This window comes from Neolamprologus brichardi, chromosome 6 (assembly GCF_056152115.1).
Source record: "Neolamprologus brichardi isolate AB-2024 chromosome 6, ASM5615211v1, whole genome shotgun sequence".
Taxonomy (NCBI): Eukaryota; Metazoa; Chordata; class Actinopteri; order Cichliformes; family Cichlidae; genus Neolamprologus; species Neolamprologus brichardi.
In genome coordinates, this window is record NC_142109.1 from 28,120,536 (window position 1) to 28,140,792 (window position 20,257).

The following is a 20,257-nucleotide window of genomic DNA, read 5'->3' on the forward strand; positions in this document are numbered from 1 at the left end:
ATCATTATTGTTTTGGTCTCTACAAATATCAGAGATCACCAAGCAAAGATTCACTAATTAGTTCACTCATGGGAAGATACGTTATTACAGAAGCTTTAAATCAACAAATCTGAGTTTATTTGAATGTAAAATCACATAGAGTCTCAATACGGTTTACAAGGATTATCACACAGGTCATTTTTAATAAGGATAGTACAACCCTTTTAACTATCAATTAAACAGGATCTATTATGTTCATTTCCATCTCCATAATATTAACTAGAGTAACTTTGCATGATTCACAGCTTACCATATACTGGGGGCTTAGCTACCCCTTACAAACAGTTAGTTTGAAGCCAGAGCTCTGTGCCCAAGATGACCATAATATTCATATACACTCTCTATGACATCATTCAGACCCAAGAGTAGAAAAAAGATGTCTGAAACTTGGCTTTTTTACATACTTTGACCTCATTATTTGAATCCTGGCTATGTTTAACATGAGCATCCACCATCGTAACAATATATGTAACATAACAACGTGTACATATGTGACAGAACTCAAGAAAAAGCAAAATAAGCACACATATTGAGTTACATGTGATTAATCAGTGAGACTGTATAAACATTTCTTGGCCACCCTGACCCTGCTCATAGTGTCCCTTGGTGCGTAGAGATTCCCAGTTTAAGATAAACGGAGGCAGCTACACAGCATAATACTCCCAGCAGCATGTTTCACTGTGGGGATGGTCTTCTCCAAGCACTAGTTTTGTCTCAGCTGACCAAAGGATGCGCCTCCAGTATTTCTCCAGGTTGTCATTAACGTACTTGAGTCTGGCTTGAAGGTGTTTCTTCTGCAGAAGTGGAGCTCTTCTGCAATCTCACAGTACAGGGGTGCTGAGTTCTAGTGACTGCAATAGCATCCAGAATCGGCTAAGTCATTCGATAGTGTCTTGGCAGTGTTTCTGGGATCTTTAAACATCACATCACATTTTCTTTCCAGAGTATTGCTTGTTCTGTTCTCTGTGGCTCTCTTTGACCTTCTTCACGATACCTCTCTCTCCAGTTCTTCAAATGCTGTAATAACTTTGGATATTCATGCCACGCTTTGCATCGGCGATTCTTTTTCTTTTGGCTTTTGGCATGATGCTTTCTCAAGCAACAGCTCAAACACTGCTGAGGTTTTAATACTCTGTGTAAATTGATTTTGGTAATTCTTTGTTATTTTCTGAAATAATTTCGTTATTGGGTGCAAACAGAAATAATCTACGCTTTCTTAAGAAAACTAGTTTGTTTAGAAAAGCTATGCGGAAAATCCCCAGCTCTGTTGAAAAAGGCACATGGGGAAATTTTGACAAAAACTTTAAATCTTACATGGCGGCTGATAATTTTCTCCTCATCTGTATAGACTGAGGAAAGCATTTCATAGAGAGGCTTTAAAGACACCAGCCTCTTATAAATGCTGTGTCATGGCTTTAGTATGAGTGCAGACGGCTCGTGTTTATTTTTGGCAGCCTGAGTCCGTAGATCGTTGGTGTGGGGTTCGCAGATGACAGGGATGCCATGGATGCCAAAACCAGGTTTGCTATTTATATTCAAGACTTTTATGTATTATTTGACCAGAAATACAAGTAGAAAGGAAGTGTGTGCTGTGTCACAGGTCAAGAGTAGTGGGAGTGTCTTGTATTATGAGGATTCGGCAGGACATACCACTGGGTCCAGACTGCCTGGGTAAGGCTGGCTCCTAGGAAAGAAGGGGTCAGTTTTGCCATGGTAGGGTGTGGCAGTGAAATTCCACAAGAGTGCTTTCAGTTCAAATTCATGATGTCTCAGCAGCAGAGTAAGTGCAGCACCTGGGTTGGGAAACTTGTGCATTACAAATTTACCTTTTCTATGGTTTTAAATATCAAAAATCATAAACTGAGGCAAATAAATAACTTAAACCAATGCCAAATAAGGACTGCTAGGCCCGCGAGTTACTGGGCCTATGTGAGGAGACGAATCTTATCCTCTGGGAATAGATCAGGTCAGCCAAATAAAGTCCAAAGTTGACGAAGGAAAACACGGCCACCACAACCTTGCTGTCCCACGGACACTTCCCCTGTGGACAGGACGACGGTCTCCATGGCGAGCCGTATTTTGTGTCAAAGCAGAACACTGGCCACACCACTGATGCACTCAGGTAGAGCAGTACTTCGAGGAGGGTGCACACTACCACAAAGCGGTCAAAGGGCATGCAGCACACAGCCTTGGTCCGCTTGCATACAGTCATTATGATCACCAGTGCTGTGAGAGCAAAACAGAAAGCATAGACAACAACACAGTAGATTGTGCCTGCATACTGGGAATACTGACTCCGGTTGGCCAGTGCACCAAAGATGATGCAGGCTACAAAGCCCTGAACAACTTTGAGAAGGCCGGACACTGTGGCCATATAACCCGTCACAATCTGGCCTGGTCTTGCTCGGCACAAGGCCACTTCCGCCCCGTAGGCCAGAGTCCCCAGGATGGAGCAGACGGTGACGGCAATGCGGAAATTTCTGACATCACAGCCAGCGTAAGGGCACTCGGATTGCACAAAGAACAGAGGGTAAACAACAGAGGCCGTCACATACCTGCAGAAGAAGGAAAGAAAAACTATATGAGTTTATTAAATCTGAGAAAACCAGAGTTACATTTACAACTATGTCTGTAACGTCTCATAAAATGCACTATATAAGATATACACTGTGCAGTCTTTAATAGGTCAGCAGTCAAACTATGTTCACAAGAACCTTTGTTTTATTTTCTAAGTTATGGCATTAAATTATGACCCTTAACCTTCCCATTATAACTGCTTTGGTATAACTGGAAACAAGTTTCTGACTGCAACAAATTTGCAAAATGTTGGTTTCGAAAGTCTCTTGGAGCTATTTCTAAACAATTGCAGATTCTAAGATCATCACTTCAAACAACTGTACCCATGTACAAGTTATTTATTCGTATCATCACTTTGCAAAGGTCTGGCCAAGGTACAGCTTGCTAAGGGACATTTAACCAAATATTCGTAAAGATATATGTAGATTTTTCAGCCTGTATATGTAATTTTGATCCTGTACAGGATCAAAAGTCCCGTAAAAAAAACCTCACACAGTGACAGTAGTGTGATTATGTGCCCAGTACTGCAATGAAAGGTTAACGTTCTACCTCTGTTAAAGCTGTGACTCTTTCGGCCACATAGGTAAGAGTTGATTAGAGGTGTGTTTACGCAGGAAGTCAGTCTGGCTTTAAAGATGGCTGTAATCAAGAACAGTTCAAATATCCCTAAAGTCTCACAATTTAACAACACCTGATCCAAGTGTGTTTAGCAGTAAAGGCCAGGTTATAAGACCTCAAACTGCAATATTTTTATCTAGTCAAAACTATGTAGGTTTCTTTGTTTGTGCTTTTTTAAACACAATACACAATAGATGGTAGAGTGGGTCATCTGCTAATTGGAAGATCCCTGACTCCTTATCAGTGCGTGTGTGTGTGAGTGTGTTAGAAAGGGATTAAACGTTAGATAAAAACACGCTATAAATAAGTGTTTGGGCGTCAGTGGGTGAATGACACTTGTAGGAAATGCTCTGACTGCTAAGCTGAGTAGAAAGTCCTGTCCATTTTCCATAAACTTGATGTGGTGAATATTTGCTGTGTTTATTCATTTAGCACATCCAGCATAGCAACAGAAGCATTTATCTGGAGGGACACTTGATGAATTGAGTCCAATATTTAACTCACATTTCAGATCTGCCTGCTAAGTAATGTAGTTTTTAGAAAAAAGGCATCTTTTCACCTGTGTACATAAATATTTAGCAGCTCAGTGCCAACCTTGCCTGTGCAAAAAGTGAGTGCAGAGCATATAGAAGATTTATCAAAATCCTCTTTTAACTGCCCGATGCTGGAAAACACTGACGGTGATAAGCAACAGTTGCTAACTGTAAAAAAAGTGCAATGGAAAGTGCAAAAATATTTCTTAAAGCTGAAGAAAACTGTAGTCGAATGATAATCATCTGCTGTTCATCACTGAGGAGCAGTTTTACATTATTAATTGTCTTTTTTTCCCCCACCGTTGATTAAATAGCAGATTTAATTAATTAATTCTTGCGAGAATTTGCCAGTGGGAGAAGTTGGATCATGGTGTGCATATATTTTTATTGTTTCTTCATCTAAAAGGACTCAGAAGATAATGTTTGTTTCTTTTTAATTCAGTTCAATTCAATTTTATTTATATAGCGCCATATCACAACAAAAGTCGCCTCAAGGCGCTTTTTATGCACTAGTTTATCCGTTAGATGTATTTTTGTAGTTTTGTTGGGTGGATATTAATTTGCTGCATGTGAAAAAACTGGTATGACGAGTGAAAGGTGGTCAAAATGTAACTTCCAGTTCAAAGGTTGACTCTGTGACTTACATGAGCGTTGCAAAGGCAGCACACGTGACTGTGAGGTTGTCCCAGGATACGGGCAGGTAGCTGTAGAGACGAGTTGCATCCAGGAAGAACACCAGCACTGACATGGCGAAGCAAAAACACCACGCCGCCATACAGAAAACTCCATGTGAGCCGCTGTAGCCAGCAGTGTGGGTCACCATCGCGATCACAGCACAGCCCAAAGCTAACTGACATAGCCGGGCTGCACCCAGAGGTGAGCAGAGAGCCTTATGGTTGAGATAAGGACCGCTGTGGGAATCCATGACCGTCCAGGAAGTGTACAGTGAAATATTCAAGACAGAACTTCTTTAGGGCCTCAGAATTGGCAGAATTTCTGATTATGAGGAGTCTTTTATGATCTCATGTTATCTGACTGAATCCCTCCACTTCATGACATCTGTGGGGAAAAGAAGCAAAAAAGAAAGAGTCACTCTCACAGATTTGAAACACTAGTATAGCTTCACTTTAAAAATAAGCTTATTCTGCGTTTACCTCTCTTGTCTCATGAAGCAGCCTTTGTCTCTCCATTAGTGCTCTCATCATTCACTTTAAGTCTCTGCTTTGCATCCCTTCAGACAAAATTAAACCACTGACATGTGCGTGGAAATCACCGCTGCCTCCAAACTTAGAACATCACTAATGATGAATGGATGCCTCTGCTTTCAGCTCAAACATCCGGTAAATGTGTGTTAGGACATCAGACGCTCAGGTATTTTGAATTATTCACTCTCATCTCTCTCTCTCAGTCGACTTGATGAGGACAGTCGTACTTATGTGTTGATGAATCAAAGCATGTCACCAAGTGACGTGTGGGGGAGACACTTTTTTGAGGTCTTCTGTCAGAGCTCAAGCAGCCAGGCAGGCAGGCACACACACACTCACCTTTCTTCTGAGAGTTTATCCTGATTATTCCCAAATATACAGACTCAAACCAGGAATGAAGTCGTGAGGACTGTTTGAAAATCTCCTGTAGAGCCTGATGAGCCTCTTCCTACTGGACCACATCAGAACCAGGTCCACGCAAAACTCTCAGCTGATTCAGAACCTCCTCTTGACTCTCGGATCATTTATGCAGACTCTGGCATGTTCGGTCTCATCCTCGTACTTTCCCTCTGTTGCACCCTCGCGCTTACTTTCTCCTCCCATGTGCTCAGGGGACGGGGTGCCATTGGTCTGTCAGTCCAGAATGGAAGTTATTTGGGGTTGGGCCATCACCAAATGAGTGTTGGAGGGTTGTGTACATGTGGTTGGGCGTGGAGCTGAAGCATGCAGACACATTGCAGACCCTGTGGAATGAGGTGAAATAAATGACCCCAGTGAAGCTGAAAACCAGAGACTGAATCACAAAACAGGTTAAATATCTGACTCACTAGTTAAATCAATCAATTTAATACAGAACCATTAAATGTCTTGGTGAGCAGAAGCAGCATGACCGCACTCTCAGACAATAAAGTGCTTAACATTTTAGTTTTATGGTATATAGGACTTTTTGAATCTAGCTATACTGCACATTATATTTCTAATATCTGCATTTATTACCAACTGATAATAACCAAGAGCGAGCAAATGTTCTCGAGGAGAACTGAACTCAAAAGTAACTTTCTGTAATAATCATCATCATTATGCAGATATAAAAGACAGATATAGAAACTGGTCACAGTGGATTAAGTCCTAAACGTGTACCTTTTGGGATCTCAGAAACAGAAACATACAAAGTTACTTTAAGCTCAAATAATCAGCCCTAGATGGTTGATTTGCATAGCTTGTATCTTAAGCCTTCCCTTTTTTGTGCACCCATTGTTTTCCCTCATTTTTTAATCCAGTGTTTTGTTATTTCATTTCGTATGTGCCAGAATCAGTATGGGGGATGGATGAGGACCCAAACACAGGATGGAGGAGGCATATCTAAAATGTGTCCAAATGGGGAAAAAAAACACACAGACGCAAAATATTCACAATCAAAAAGGGAAACAGCAACACACCAATGCAGGAAATACATACACACATACACACAGAGAGATGACTACACAGCAGGAGACAGATGGCCAACAAAGCACAGCTGAATTTAATTAAGGCAAGTAAAGACAATCAGGGAAGCGGGTGTAGCCCGGATGGGAATTTGGGAGTAGATACTCATAATTCCCATGGACTTAAACGCCACAGTAACATAAGGTGTTCACAGTTAAGTTTATGTGATGTAATTGTACTCTGAATGTAATTTGCCCTGTAATATGTCACAAGGTAAATACAGGTAATTAGAACAATGAAACTGTTATGTTAATCATAAAGTATTATTTTATAGTATGTAACTCTGAAGAGAGTTAAAGTATTGTTCAGAGTTCTAATTTTCTGGAGGCCCGTGAAGGTAGCAGAAAACGGGACCTGTGATCTGGTGCAATGGAGGAGGAGAGGAAAACGGCATGGAGAGATGCACGAGGTTAGCTGAACAGATGTGAGAGACTCGGCTAGTTTACTGAGGTTAACTGGCACAAGAGAGTGCGTGTTGCAACAGAGTGCGGGCGAAGTGACTTTTTGTTTCAACTGTCGCACCACCGTGAAAAAAACTGTGTTTCTAGCTACGACAGCCGAGGCTAAAGGCTAGCCCGGACTGCTTGGCTGCGCCACGGAGGCAGCCGCTATGGACTGTCGGAGAGCTGGACAGTGACTGGCTAACGCGCTGTAGCAGAGACAGCATCGGGTCCGCAGGGAGAGCGGACAGCGGATTTATTTTGGACTGGTGAACAGCAACCTACCGAGCAACTGAACTGTAAGTTGGACTTTTGTGCTCATACTGGGGAGAAGAGGATTTTTCTCCATCGTCCGCTGTGAGCAGCGAACAGGCCTGCAACAAGTGTGAATGTGAGTGCGTGTGGGGCCCATGTGTGAATATTGTGTATCTAGTGGATTTATATAGCATATTTTGAGTGTATATTAGTGAGTCACTTACCAAGAGGTGATAACATAATTTGTGTTGTTTAACATAATGTCAAAGGGAATTATTTCATGTACACAGCATGTTTCATTTGTTTATGAAGCTGGATATCATTTAAATTGAGTTAAGAAAAGGGTGTGTTGTATATTACTTTTGCCAGCCCTTACATTCAGTAAACGTTTGGTTGGTGTTAAAGAGTTGTCTGGGGTTGATTCTTTTACTACTGGTTAAGTATAACTTGCAGGCAAAGGTTTACTGATAGTTTCCCTGATTCCTGTCTATACCAGAACCATTTGGGGTATCTAGGCTGTAACGAACCTAACACCCCGCCTAGGGGGTCCAAACTGAGGTAAGTGGATTTAGACTCAGTATCATGGGTGGGGTGCTACATAAAATGGAGGCACCGCTGGGATAAAGACTGGTAGTAATTAGCATTAACTTGTGACCCAGACAACCCTTAAAGAGAGAGTGATTTGAAGTTATAGTAATTTACAGCAGAGCAAAATCAGTTTGTGTTTGGTATTGTGTTACACTATACACATACAGTAATCACACGCACCCAGCACCAAGAAATGGCTCAGTTACGGCACTGGTGTAAAGGAGAAGGCCTTAACCCTTCGCATGCCATACTACTTAGAGATGTTCCCGAGGACACAGAGATTGAAGTCATAGAAAGAACTCTGCAATCCATTAAAGTTCTTGGACGTGTGAAGGTTAGAGGACGTATGTATGATCCTCAGAGCAAGTGTTTGACCGTACTGTGTGAATGCAGAGAAAAGGTAAACACTAAAGCCATTCCTCTGGACATTCTAGCTGATGGCAGCAATTCACCCTGGAGAATCATCGGCCACTTAGAGGAGGAGGATGGTTCAGATGACCAGCTGGGTGCAGATGACTGGCAGGCATCTCAAACTGATTTGGGACCTGCCGCCACACTGCAGGCCTCCACTCCTGAAGCAATCATCAGAGCTGTTGGAGACCTTCTGCAAAACACCTCTAAGCCTGCCAGTGACAATAGCAGCTACAGGAGGTTGCGCACCTTCTCAGGGGTTGTTCCCACACCCCCAGGAGAGGAGCAGTTGGAGAACTGGATACTACAGGCTCGACTGATGGTAGAGGAATATGATCGGCCTGACAGAGAGAAGAAAATCAGGATAATGGAAAGTGTAAAGGGTCCTGCGTTGGAGATTTTACAGGCTGTACGATTTAATAACCCTGAAGCAACACCTCAAGAATACATTGATGTGATTGAGAATACTTTTGACACACCAGAAACAGGAGAGGAACTCTATTTTGCCTTCCGAATGCTATGTCAACACAGAGGGGAGAAACTTTCTGAGTTTTTGAGAAGAGTGGAGAGATCTCTGAGCAAGGTGGTCAAAAAGGGAGGTCTGTCTCCTGCCCTCATTGACAAAGCACGTCTTGATCAGCTCATTAAAGGTGCAACAGGGTCTGACCTGATGCTGTTAAGTTTGCGTTTAAGGGAACGAAAAGATAATCCCCCTACCTTTCTGCAGCTGTTAAATGAGGTCCGCATTGAAGAGGAGCATGAAGCTTCTCGGCGCAGACTTAACCTCAACAAAGTCGTGCATGTCAAAAGCGCTACTGTACCCACAGGGGCACACGTGGAAAATCTTAGACTTGAGATACAAGGTCTGAAAACCCAAGTCAATGAGCTCACCACTGCTGCAGGGGTGCCAGGTGTCCATTCACCTGGGGCAGCATCCACAGAGTATGCTGAAGCAGACGGCTTGGGAGAAGACAAAAACCTCCAAGCGTTAAAGAAAGAAGTGGTGAAGCTAAGAAAACAGATCTCTGTCATGTCACTCAACCCCAGCACAGGGGTTGCGGTGCCCTCGCCCAGGCTCCATGGTTCTGCCACGCACCTTCAGCGGGGAGCAAGAACACTCAGAGATCCCAGTCACTTTTTCTGTTATCGCTGCGGGGAGGATGGGCACATCTCTACCAAGTGTAAGGCTCCAGAAAACTACCCTAAAGTGATACAGAAATTCATTCAGGCTCAACGGAAGCAGGGAGAAAGTAATAAAACTCCCAGTTCTGCAAAAGAACCGAACACCACCAATGTAGGTGTTAACCGGAGTGTTGTCAATGTCAGGACGCCTAGTTTCCCTGAAGGTCTGGTAGGGCCACCCTCCACAGCCGGTGTGAAGGTAGATGGTGTACCTTGCACTGCTCTCTTAGACAGTGGCTCTCAGGTGACCATCATTTTTGACAGCTGGTATTCAAAACACTTGTCTCATGTGCCTTTACGCTCTGTTACGGGCCTAGATATTTGGGGCCTAAGTGAATCAGAGACCAGCTATCCTTACAGGGGGTACATTCAAATTGAATTGGAATTCCCTGAAGAAACACGAGAGAAAGTTGAGACTATCCCAGTCCTCGCTTTGGTGTGCCCAGACCCTCGGTGCTCAGATACCATACCTGTCTTGGTGGGCACCAATGTTCATAAAATCAGACCCATTTCTGCAACTGGAAAGAAAGTGAGAGTGGAGAGTGTTTGCTCTGCCAAAGTGAATGTTCAGCAGCCTCAGAACCTACCTACCATTATGTCTGAGTCTGCCAAGGATGATGACAGTGCAGTAGCTAACGTTAAGTGGACTGGTCCTGGACCACTGGTCATTCCAGCTGGGAAAGAACATATAGCTGTCTGTAAAGTCAAAGACATCCACACTATTGGAGACAGCATCCTCATCACAGAACGGGCAGCTTCACATGCCCTTCCCCCAAGTGTGCTTGTGCAGCCAACCGTATTGTTCTCAAAGATGCTTGATAGAGACAAGTTTCTGGTGCTCATGCGCAACCAGTCACTAAAAGACACTGCCATTCCCATGGGCACTGTGGTTGCACACCTGCATGTAGCTGATATAGTGACTGATGTCCCAGGCCCAAACACAAAAGCTTCTACTAAGCTTGACCCATCTCTGTTTAATTTTGGGGACTCTCCTATACCAGCTGAATGGAAACAGAGGCTTAGTCAGAAACTTGCAGAGAGAGGCAAAGTTTTCTCGACAGAGGAATGGGATGTGGGTTTGGCTAAAGGAGTGCAACATCACATCCGTCTAGCTGACCATACCCCCTTCCGAGAGCGGTCCCGCCGTGTTGCCCCAGCTGATCTGGATGATTTACGCCGCCACCTGCAAGGACTTTTGGCAGCGGGGATAATAAAAGAATCAAGGAGTCCCTATGCTTCCCCCATTGTCTTGGCACGAAAGAAAACAGGGCGGTTGCGCATGTGTGTGGACTATCGGACCCTGAATCGCAGAACTGTCCCTGACCAATACACAGTTCCTCGCATTGACGAGGCGTTGGACTGTTTGTCTGGCAGCAGGTGGTTCTCTGTCTTGGATTTGCGTAGTGGATACTACCAAATTCCCATGGCAGAAGAGGACAAGGAGAAGACCGCTTTCATATGTCCTTTGGGATTCTTTCAATTTGAGAGGATGCCCCAGGGGATAACAGGAGCTCCCGCGACCTTTCAAAGAGTAATGGAGAAAGCAGTGGGAGACATGCACATGATTGAGGTCATAGTGTACCTTGACGATTTGATTGTTTTCGGAAGAACTTTGGAAGAACATGAGCAGAGACTAATCAAAGTTCTTGACAGACTGGAAGAGACTGGCCTTAAATTGTCCATTGACAAATGTCAGTTCTGCAGGCCACAGGTGACATATGTTGGACACATAGTGTCAGAGAAAGGGATTGCCACTGACCCAAGCAAAGTTGAGGCGGTAGCTCGCTGGAAGCAACCCACCGATCTCCCATCACTGCAGTCTTTCCTCGGGTTCTGTGGGTATTACCGTCGCTTCATAAAGGACTACTCCATCATTGTCAAGCCGTTAACCGAACTATGTAAAGGTTACCCACCAACTCAGAAAGGAAAGAGAGCTGTCAGAGTCCCAGAAAAGACCTACCATCGGGTAAATGAACCGTTTGGGGACAGGTGGGATGCTGCATGTACAGAGGCGTTCCAGAACATTATACATTCTCTTACAAATGCACCTGTTCTGGCATTCGCAGACCCAACCAAGCCTTATGTGTTGCACATTGATGCTAGCCTTCAGGGGTTGGGTGCTGTGCTTAACCAAGAACACCCAGAAGGGCTGCGACCTGTTGCATTTGCTAGCCGAAAGCTTAGCTCATCAGAGAAAAACTACCCCGTGCACCAGCTTGAGTTTTTGGCGTTGAAGTGGGCTGTAGTTGACAAGTTTCACGACTACCTGTACGGAGCACAGTTCACGGTGAGGACGGATAACAATCCCCTCACATATATCCTCACCACTGCCAAGCTCAATGCCACTGGGCATCGGTGGTTAGCTGCTCTTGCCACTTACGATTTCACTCTCCAGTACCGACCTGGAAGCAGCAACATTGATGCTGACGCGTTATCGCGCAACCCCTTACCAACAGACGACACTGATTGGCAAACTCTGCCCTTGGACAGTGTCAAAGCTCTGTGTAAGCAGATCTCCTGTAGAAAGTCAGCAGGAGGAGGGACAGTCAGCTTTGCTGAATCTTTAGGGGTTTCCCCTGAGGCACTCCCAGAGTGTTTTGTTTTCCCCACTCATCTTGACTACGGGTGTTTGACCCAGATAAGCAGAGCCGAGCTTATCAAAGCACAAGACAATGATCCAGTGATCGCTCCTGTAAAGAAATCCATGAATGGAGCGATTCCCTTTACTTTCAATAAGGACTCCAATGCAGAAGCCATGTTGCTTCAAAGAGAGGCAAACAAGTTGGCAATCACTGATGGAGTACTCTACCGGAAAGTACAGAGACAACCTGGAAAGGAAATACATCAGCTTGTACTACCCCGAGAGCATGTTGCCATGGTGCTTAGATCACTTCATGATGAGTCAGGTCACCTGGGGGTGGACAAGACTGTGGAGCTCATACGAGACCGATTCTACTGGCCTAGGATGAGTGCAGAAGTTGAGCAATACATAAGGAACTGTGGGAGATGTGTTGCACGTAAAGCACCTACACAACGAGCTGCACCATTGAACCAGATCACCAGTAGTGGGCCACTAGATCTCGTGTGTATTGATTTTCTATCCCTAGAGCCAGACTCTCAGGGATATGCTAACGTTCTGGTAGTGACTGATCACTTTACCAGATATGCACAAGCTTTTCCAGCTAAAGACCAAAAAGCCTCCACAGTAGCCAAGATTCTCTGTGAGCGGTACTTTGTACATTATGGACTTCCAGCCCGGATACATTCCGACCAGGGACGTGATTTCGAGAGTAAGCTGATCCACGACCTTCTGAGAGTGTTGGGAATCCGGAAATCCCGGACCACGCCTTATCATCCCCAGGGAGATCCACAGCCAGAGAGATTTAACCGGACGTTACTTTCCATGCTGGGAACCTTGGATCTCAAGAAGAAACAGGCGTGGAATCAGTCCATTAGTCATTTGGTACACGCGTACAATTGTACGCAGAACGAAGCAACTGGGTACTCACCCTACCTGCTTATGTTTGGCAGGGAGGCCCGGCTGCCTGTGGACATCTGTTTCGGAACCAACAACCAGACACACAGCAGTCTGACACATCACCAGTACATAGCTAAGCTGAAAGCTGATTTGCAACAAGCTTACCGCCTAGCGACAGAGGCTGCTGACAAAAGTCATCGGAGAAACAAGAAAGCACATGACAAGCATGTGAAAGAACAGACCTTGGCACCAGGAGACCGGGTGTTGCTAAAGAATTTTGGTGTCACTGGAAAGCACAAGTTGAAGAATAAGTGGAGAACTGCACCCTATGTTGTGCTTGACAAAATGCCCCGCCTACCAGTATACAGAGTGAAACCTGAGAAGGGACTGGGGGTGGAGAAAACAGTGCATCGTAACCACTTACTACCCATAGGGTATCTAGTGAGACTTCCAAATGATAGTGAACCAGAGGTGTTTGATAGACCTGTCACTCGATCCCAAAGGGGACTCGCCAAGGCTAAACCAGTTGACAATCAGGGAGATGCAATATCTTCGTCAGAGTCTGAATCCGAAGATGCATGCCTGACACAATTCCCATGCATGGATTGTGAAAACCTTCCGTCACTGTCAGAACAGCTTCTGAGGGGCCGAGGTCAAAAGCCAAATGTGTTGGATCTTGAGAGTTCAACCACTGATTTGGCAGATATTGAAAGAAATTCAGATGATCATAACCCTCCAGATCTCCATCTAGACCCTGAGGCAGTTACAGTGACTGGCCCTGAGGAGGGAACCGAAGAGAGTGGGATGTCACTGGAAGGAGAGGAGCATCCAATGGGCCGCCCACAGAGACTAAAGAGGCCTGTGGTGAGACTGAGTTATGATGAACTCGGGCAATCATCAGATCACCCTGTAGTGGTTTTGAGCCATGGGGTTTTGGTGGGAAGTGGCACTTATAGACATTCACGAGATCACACTTGCCAGACATCATGGTGTCACCCACTAGCCCTATGCCCTTCCTGTGTTAAATTACAGCTGGACTAACAAAGCACAGATTTTTTTGTTTATAAATCTGTGGGGTTTGATAGGGGCATCAAACACATTTAGAAGGGGGAGGGTGTAGCCCGGATGGGAATTTGGGAGTAGATACTCATAATTCCCATGGACTTAAACGCCACAGTAACATAAGGTGTTCACAGTTAAGTTTATGTGATGTAATTGTACTCTGAATGTAATTTGCCCTGTAATATGTCACAAGGTAAATACAGGTAATTAGAACAATGAAACTGTTATGTTAATCATAAAGTATTATTTTATAGTATGTAACTCTGAAGAGAGTTAAAGTATTGTTCAGAGTTCTAATTTTCTGGAGGCCCGTGAAGGTAGCAGAAAACGGGACCTGTGATCTGGTGCAATGGAGGAGGAGAGGAAAACGGCATGGAGAGATGCACGAGGTTAGCTGAACAGATGTGAGAGACTCGGCTAGTTTACTGAGGTTAACTGGCACAAGAGAGTGCGTGTTGCAACAGAGTGCGGGCGAAGTGACTTTTTGTTTCAACTGTCGCACCACCGTGAAAAAAACTGTGTTTCTAGCTACGACAGCCGAGGCTAAAGGCTAGCCCGGACTGCTTGGCTGCGCCACGGAGGCAGCCGCTATGGACTGTCGGAGAGCTGGACAGTGACTGGCTAACGCGCTGTAGCAGAGACAGCATCGGGTCCGCAGGGAGAGCGGACAGCGGATTTATTTTGGACTGGTGAACAGCAACCTACCGAGCAACTGAACTGTAAGTTGGACTTTTGTGCTCATACTGGGGAGAAGAGGATTTTTCTCCATCGTCCGCTGTGAGCAGCGAACAGGCCTGCAACAAGTGTGAATGTGAGTGCGTGTGGGGCCCATGTGTGAATATTGTGTATCTAGTGGATTTATATAGCATATTTTGAGTGTATATTAGTGAGTCACTTACCAAGAGGTGATAACATAATTTGTGTTGTTTAACATAATGTCAAAGGGAATTATTTCATGTACACAGCATGTTTCATTTGTTTATGAAGCTGGATATCATTTAAATTGAGTTAAGAAAAGGGTGTGTTGTATATTACTTTTGCCAGCCCTTACATTCAGTAAACGTTTGGTTGGTGTTAAAGAGTTGTCTGGGGTTGATTCTTTTACTACTGGTTAAGTATAACTTGCAGGCAAAGGTTTACTGATAGTTTCCCTGATTCCTGTCTATACCAGAACCATTTGGGGTATCTAGGCTGTAACGAACCTAACACCCCGCCTAGGGGGTCCAAACTGAGGTAAGTGGATTTAGACTCAGTATCATGGGTGGGGTGCTACACGAGGAAGGCACAGACAGGAAGCAGAACTAACATATAACACACAGGTGTCAAACTCCAGGCCTCGAGGGCCGGTGTCGTGCAGGTTTTAGATGTGTCCTTGATCCAACACAGCTGATTTAAATGGCTAAATTACCTCCTCAACATGTCTTGAAGTTCTCCAGAAGTCTGGTAATGAACTAATCATGTGATTCTGGTGTGTTGACCCAGGGTGATATCTAAAACCTGCAGGACACCGGCCCTCGAGGCCTGGAGTTCGACAACCCTGATATAACACATTAAAAATAAAAAAAATCTTAAAAAACCCAAAAGACACCTGTAAACCCTGATACAAAAGAAGCTGAGGGATCTAAACACACGACCAACAACTTTAAAACATTAAATGGAGCTTAATAAAATCCCAGAATTCAAACCTAACGTGATCTAAACCAGTACAAAAGGTTCAGAACTCAAAGTTTACAAAAAAGTATTACAGCTCAAAAAAAGAACAAATTAAACTAAGAATAATTTAAGACCTCAACTGGAACAAACCCAGGCAGAGAATAAAACTCGGGAATAAAAATTCAAAACCAAAGACCATGACATGGAGGATATACACAGTCCCCACATGCTAAGATGATCCCCACTCTGGAAGAAACACAGTGACCTGGTATTCACATGCAAACAGGAGTCTCAAGGACTGAAACACACATATAGATATATCTATCTATCTATCTATCTATCTATCTATCTATCTATCTATCTATCTATCTATCTATCTATCTATCTATCTATCTATCTATCTATCTATCTATCTATCTATCTATCTATCTATCTATCTATCTATCTATCTATCTATCTATCTATCTATCTATCTATCTATCTATCTATCTATCTATCTATCTATCTATCTATCTATCTATCTATCTATCTATCTATCTATCTATCTATCTATCTATCTATCTATCTATCTATCTATCTATATATATATATATATATATATATCCTAAAATATAAAAAAATCATTATTTCTTCTTTTTTTTTATTACTATATGGACTTGATTTAATAAAACATGACAGGCAATCATTCTGAATATTGGTGTTGGAAATAGGTATATAAATATGAATAAATATGTAATACATTCTCAGTCTAGCTATTACAGCTGACATAAAAGCCAGATGTTATCTAGTTACCCAGCAGGCCTGGGCTCATTTCAGAGTGAGATTAATTCATTAATTAACTATGTTGAGCTTAAAGTCAGAGTTTTCAGTGTCATTAAGGTGGGTCTCTTTTTACCTGGCAGAGCTAAAATTGTAACTTATGTTACCATAGTAATCTTGTTGGCAGCTTATTATGTTCAGTTTCATTTAAAATAATATGGAAGAGCATTTTTTAAAATACCTTATCTTGTATTTACAGTATGTTTTATGGGGACGATTCTCTGCTGAAGCAAGCGGTTTATTAAATCCAAGTGTTGACTTGTGTCCTACACTGCAGAAAGAAGATGGGCAGCAGCAGCAACTGTGCTAATGATGAAGCAGAAAGCCTAAGTTAATACAGAAAGTAAAAAAAAAAAACACTACTGAGATACCGATTATTGTCTCTGGCTGAGTTTTTAGGTTTTGTCGAGTCAAAGAAAGTCTGGCTTTGCTGAACTTGCTCTGTAGTACCCCCTCAGGTCTCCTCTGACATGCATGGTGAAAAGAACACCCAAGTGCTGCACTGGCAAAAGTAACTTTTTGTCCTTATTATTAAAGCTGCAGACATCATGAAATCCTGTTTTCATTTTTGTTTTTTCAGTATTTGCATTTAACCAAATAAATCTTGACTATAACAAATAACTGAAGAGTTTAGGCACTACTAGTCAATGCCAGGATGAGGTATAGATGGATGGAGATGCTGTAACATCACCCACTGGTTGTTGAAGTCTCATTAAGAGATTTCAGCTAATTGTTTTCACCTTATTCATCTTGATATTTAGAGAGTTGGTTTCATGAACAAGAAGCGGATCTGGCTGAGAAACTGAAAATACATATAATGCGTATATAATGATGTTTGATTTATGAGATCCTTAACCTTGTAGAGAATTGCAAGAGACGTTGATATTTTGCCTTTAATATAAGTGAATCTAGGATAGTTTGTGATGTATCATCACACCACAGATTTTTCCCCCCAGATACTCTTTCTCATTCAAAGTTATTTATTGTCAGTTTACTATTTGTAGAATATGTGCAATTCCCAAATATCATGATTTTTTTTTATACTCATGTTCAGTGTTAATTTATTATAGTCAAACCAAGTCTTCAGATTATTTATTTGTTTTCTAGTTCATTCAGAAGTTGTTCCAAGTTACTTCCACAGTACAGTAAGTTCGCATCATCTGCAAATAATATTATTTTCAAAGACTTTGAAATTGCACATATGTCATTAATATACAATAATGTACAAAACTTATCTTTGGGGAACCCCACATACAACAGGTTTCAATTTTGATTTTATGGCATTTATTTGTTTATATAAATAGTTTCTGGTTTTTAAGGGAACTGTTAACCCATGATAATGCCACCCCTCTGACCCCATATGTGCATAGTTTGTTAAGTAAAATGTTGTGATTGACTTTATCAAATGCTTTTTTTTGTTATCTAAAAAACTCCAGATAGCATATTCTTTGTTTTCAGTAGCAGTAGTTACTGTATCTTTAAATTCCATTAAGGCATGTGTTGTGGTTCTTTTGGGTCTAAATCCACACTGCTGTTCATACAGTGCATTGTTTTTTGTGGGAAAGTGATACATTGTAAAATATCTTTTCCAGTATAGAAGAGAACTGTGGTAGCAAAGAGACGGGCCTATAAGAATTTATGAAACATTTGAAGACAAATATTTGTATCAGAGGGGTGAAAAATGAGGCTTGGGAACATGTACGATGATGTCACTGGGGAGTAAAAGGATCCTACAGTGAAATCTAACTTGTGCAGGTGAGATTCAGATTTACTTAAACAATATCATGAAGTTGCTTCAGTGTTTTTTCTATTTATTCTAATTAACAGCCTGAGTCCATAAATGTTAATATTTGCCCACCTCATGAACAGCAGCAGCCACAGATCAGTCCTTAAGTCTGTGTCTCCACCTGCTGGTGCGTGATGGTCTGTTGGTCTTTTGCACTCATGAGGAGCAGCAGCAAAAACCAGAGTGAATGACCATTTTAGCTAATTGCAACGGTGCTAGGTAACTAGCTATCCAGCATAAATACACTGATCACTGCGCGGTCCTGACATTAGCGTTAGCACTGATATTTGACAGATATTCAGTCCACATCCCAGCAGTGTACTCTCACTCAGTTTGTCCCACTGTTGGCAGTAAAAGAGGACTGTTCGTTCACCTCTGAGCCCTCACTCTGTACCACAACACTGCAACTCAGGGACATCAGTACATCACTTGGTTTTTCTCCTAACAATCACATTAGTCTTGAAGAAGTGGGCTATAGTAGACAGCAGTAGTTTGAAGGAAAGGTCAATTAGAGTTGAATTTAAAGACTGAATGAATATGGTATTTAAAGTAGCTGTACATAATGATACAAATATATGATGTGGTTTGCCCAGGAGGCGCCCAGGTGAGGTGTTCCGGGCATGTCCCACCGGGAGGAGGCCTCGGGGCAGACCCAGGACACGCTGGAGAGATTATATCTCTTGGCTGGCCTGGGAACGCCTTGGTGTTCCCCCGGATAAGCTGGAGGAGGTGGCTGGGGAGAGGGAGGTCTGGGTTTCTCTGCTTAGGCTGCTGCCCCATGACCCACCCCCGGATAAAGCGGATGAAGATGGATGGGTTTGCTTTTACACTCAGCTCTCTTTTCACCACGACAAACCGGTACAGCATCTGCATCACTCCAGCCTCAGCACCAAGCCGTCTGTTGATCCCCCGGGAGATCTATTCAGTTCAATTCAGTTTTATTTATATATACCGCCAAATTACAACAACAGTTGCCTCAAGGTACTTTATATTGTAAGGTAAACCCCCTATAATACAAAGGAAACAGAGAAAACCCCAACAATCATATGATCCCCTATGAGCAAGCACTTTGGTGACAGAAAAGAAACCTCCAACAGAACTGGGCTCAGGGAGGGGCAGTGCATGACCAGACAGTGACGCAAATGAATCCCACTGTTTTCTGGGTGGAGCATGTGATGCAGCATGGTGAAGCTCGGCGTCTGCATAAAACCTGATCTACTTACAGTGGCGCAGCTTGGACACAGATTAACACACTGCATTAAATGGTTTCATGTTTGGTAGAACTTAGTCTCCAATGTTTTTAAGGCTCTCTTTCAATCACAGGGCTCCATCCTTATATCTCTTTTGTTACTGACATAATCAGTATTACACTGAGGTAATGTACATTTTTATGCTGGCTTACACTACTGGTTCTTTCCCTTATTTGGTTGATGGAAAACTAATGTGCTTTTAATAAACGTCATAAATCTGTAAACTATCATAAATGTGTTCTAAACTCTGATGAAACTGAGTAATGTTGTTGATGGGGTTACCTGAGGATTTCTACCCATCTGTTTATATCTGAACCTTTCACAGTTATAAACCTCATGCTGAATACATATCAAAACTCTAAATTTAAAATTGGATTTTTATACAGAAACAGTCTCACATTAAAGCATAAAGCCCATAAAGCTCCCATAAAGCTCTCCTATTCCACTAGAACATTCTCAGAGGTATAAAGCTCCTGATCTCAGTAAGAAACCTGTAAAAATAAAGGATTTTCGAAATAATCTTCAGTACTGGAGTTTTTCCTGGGTGCTGTGTTGCTCACGATTCTAAATATTACTGACAGTTGGTCACACAGAAGAGGGTTTTCAGCAAACACTGTTACTCTGAGTGGTGTTATTTATATTTTCACAGACTGTCAGATATGAAATGCAATTCTGAGGCTTTGGTTAGAGTCAGCTACTGTAAATATTTTTATCCGAACTGAGTACTGGCTGATAAACATCAGAGAAATCAGAGGAAATGTGAGTGGAACTAAGAATCTAAACGTGTTTTGTGTTTTCAGGTGACATGGGCTCAGAGGAAGCTAACTGTTGCTTTAAGGAATGGGAGAGTAAACACGACTTGGCATGCCCCTCTTT

The 20,257-nt window shown here is 42.8% G+C and overlaps 1 protein-coding gene across 2 annotated transcripts; it reads right to left on the minus strand.

The window, feature by feature from the left end:
• Positions 1 to 5,515, minus strand: LOC148102597 (myeloid-associated differentiation marker-like protein 2). 2 transcript variants are annotated; one of them, XM_035907705.2, is made up of 4 exons: positions 5,312 to 5,515; positions 4,922 to 4,998; positions 4,412 to 4,826; positions 1 to 2,594 (listed from the first exon to the last, which is right to left on the minus strand). In XM_035907705.2, exons 3-4 carry the CDS (start codon positions 4,690 to 4,692, stop codon positions 1,943 to 1,945), a joined length of 933 nt encoding a protein of 310 aa, XP_035763598.1. In that variant the 5' UTR covers positions 4,693 to 4,826; positions 4,922 to 4,998; positions 5,312 to 5,515; the 3' UTR covers positions 1 to 1,942. The 2 variants fall into 2 exon arrangements, with proteins under 2 accessions (XP_035763598.1, XP_006790758.1); XM_006790695.3 differs by lacking the exon at positions 4,922 to 4,998.
• Positions 5,516 to 20,257: the final 14,742 nt, after the last annotated feature.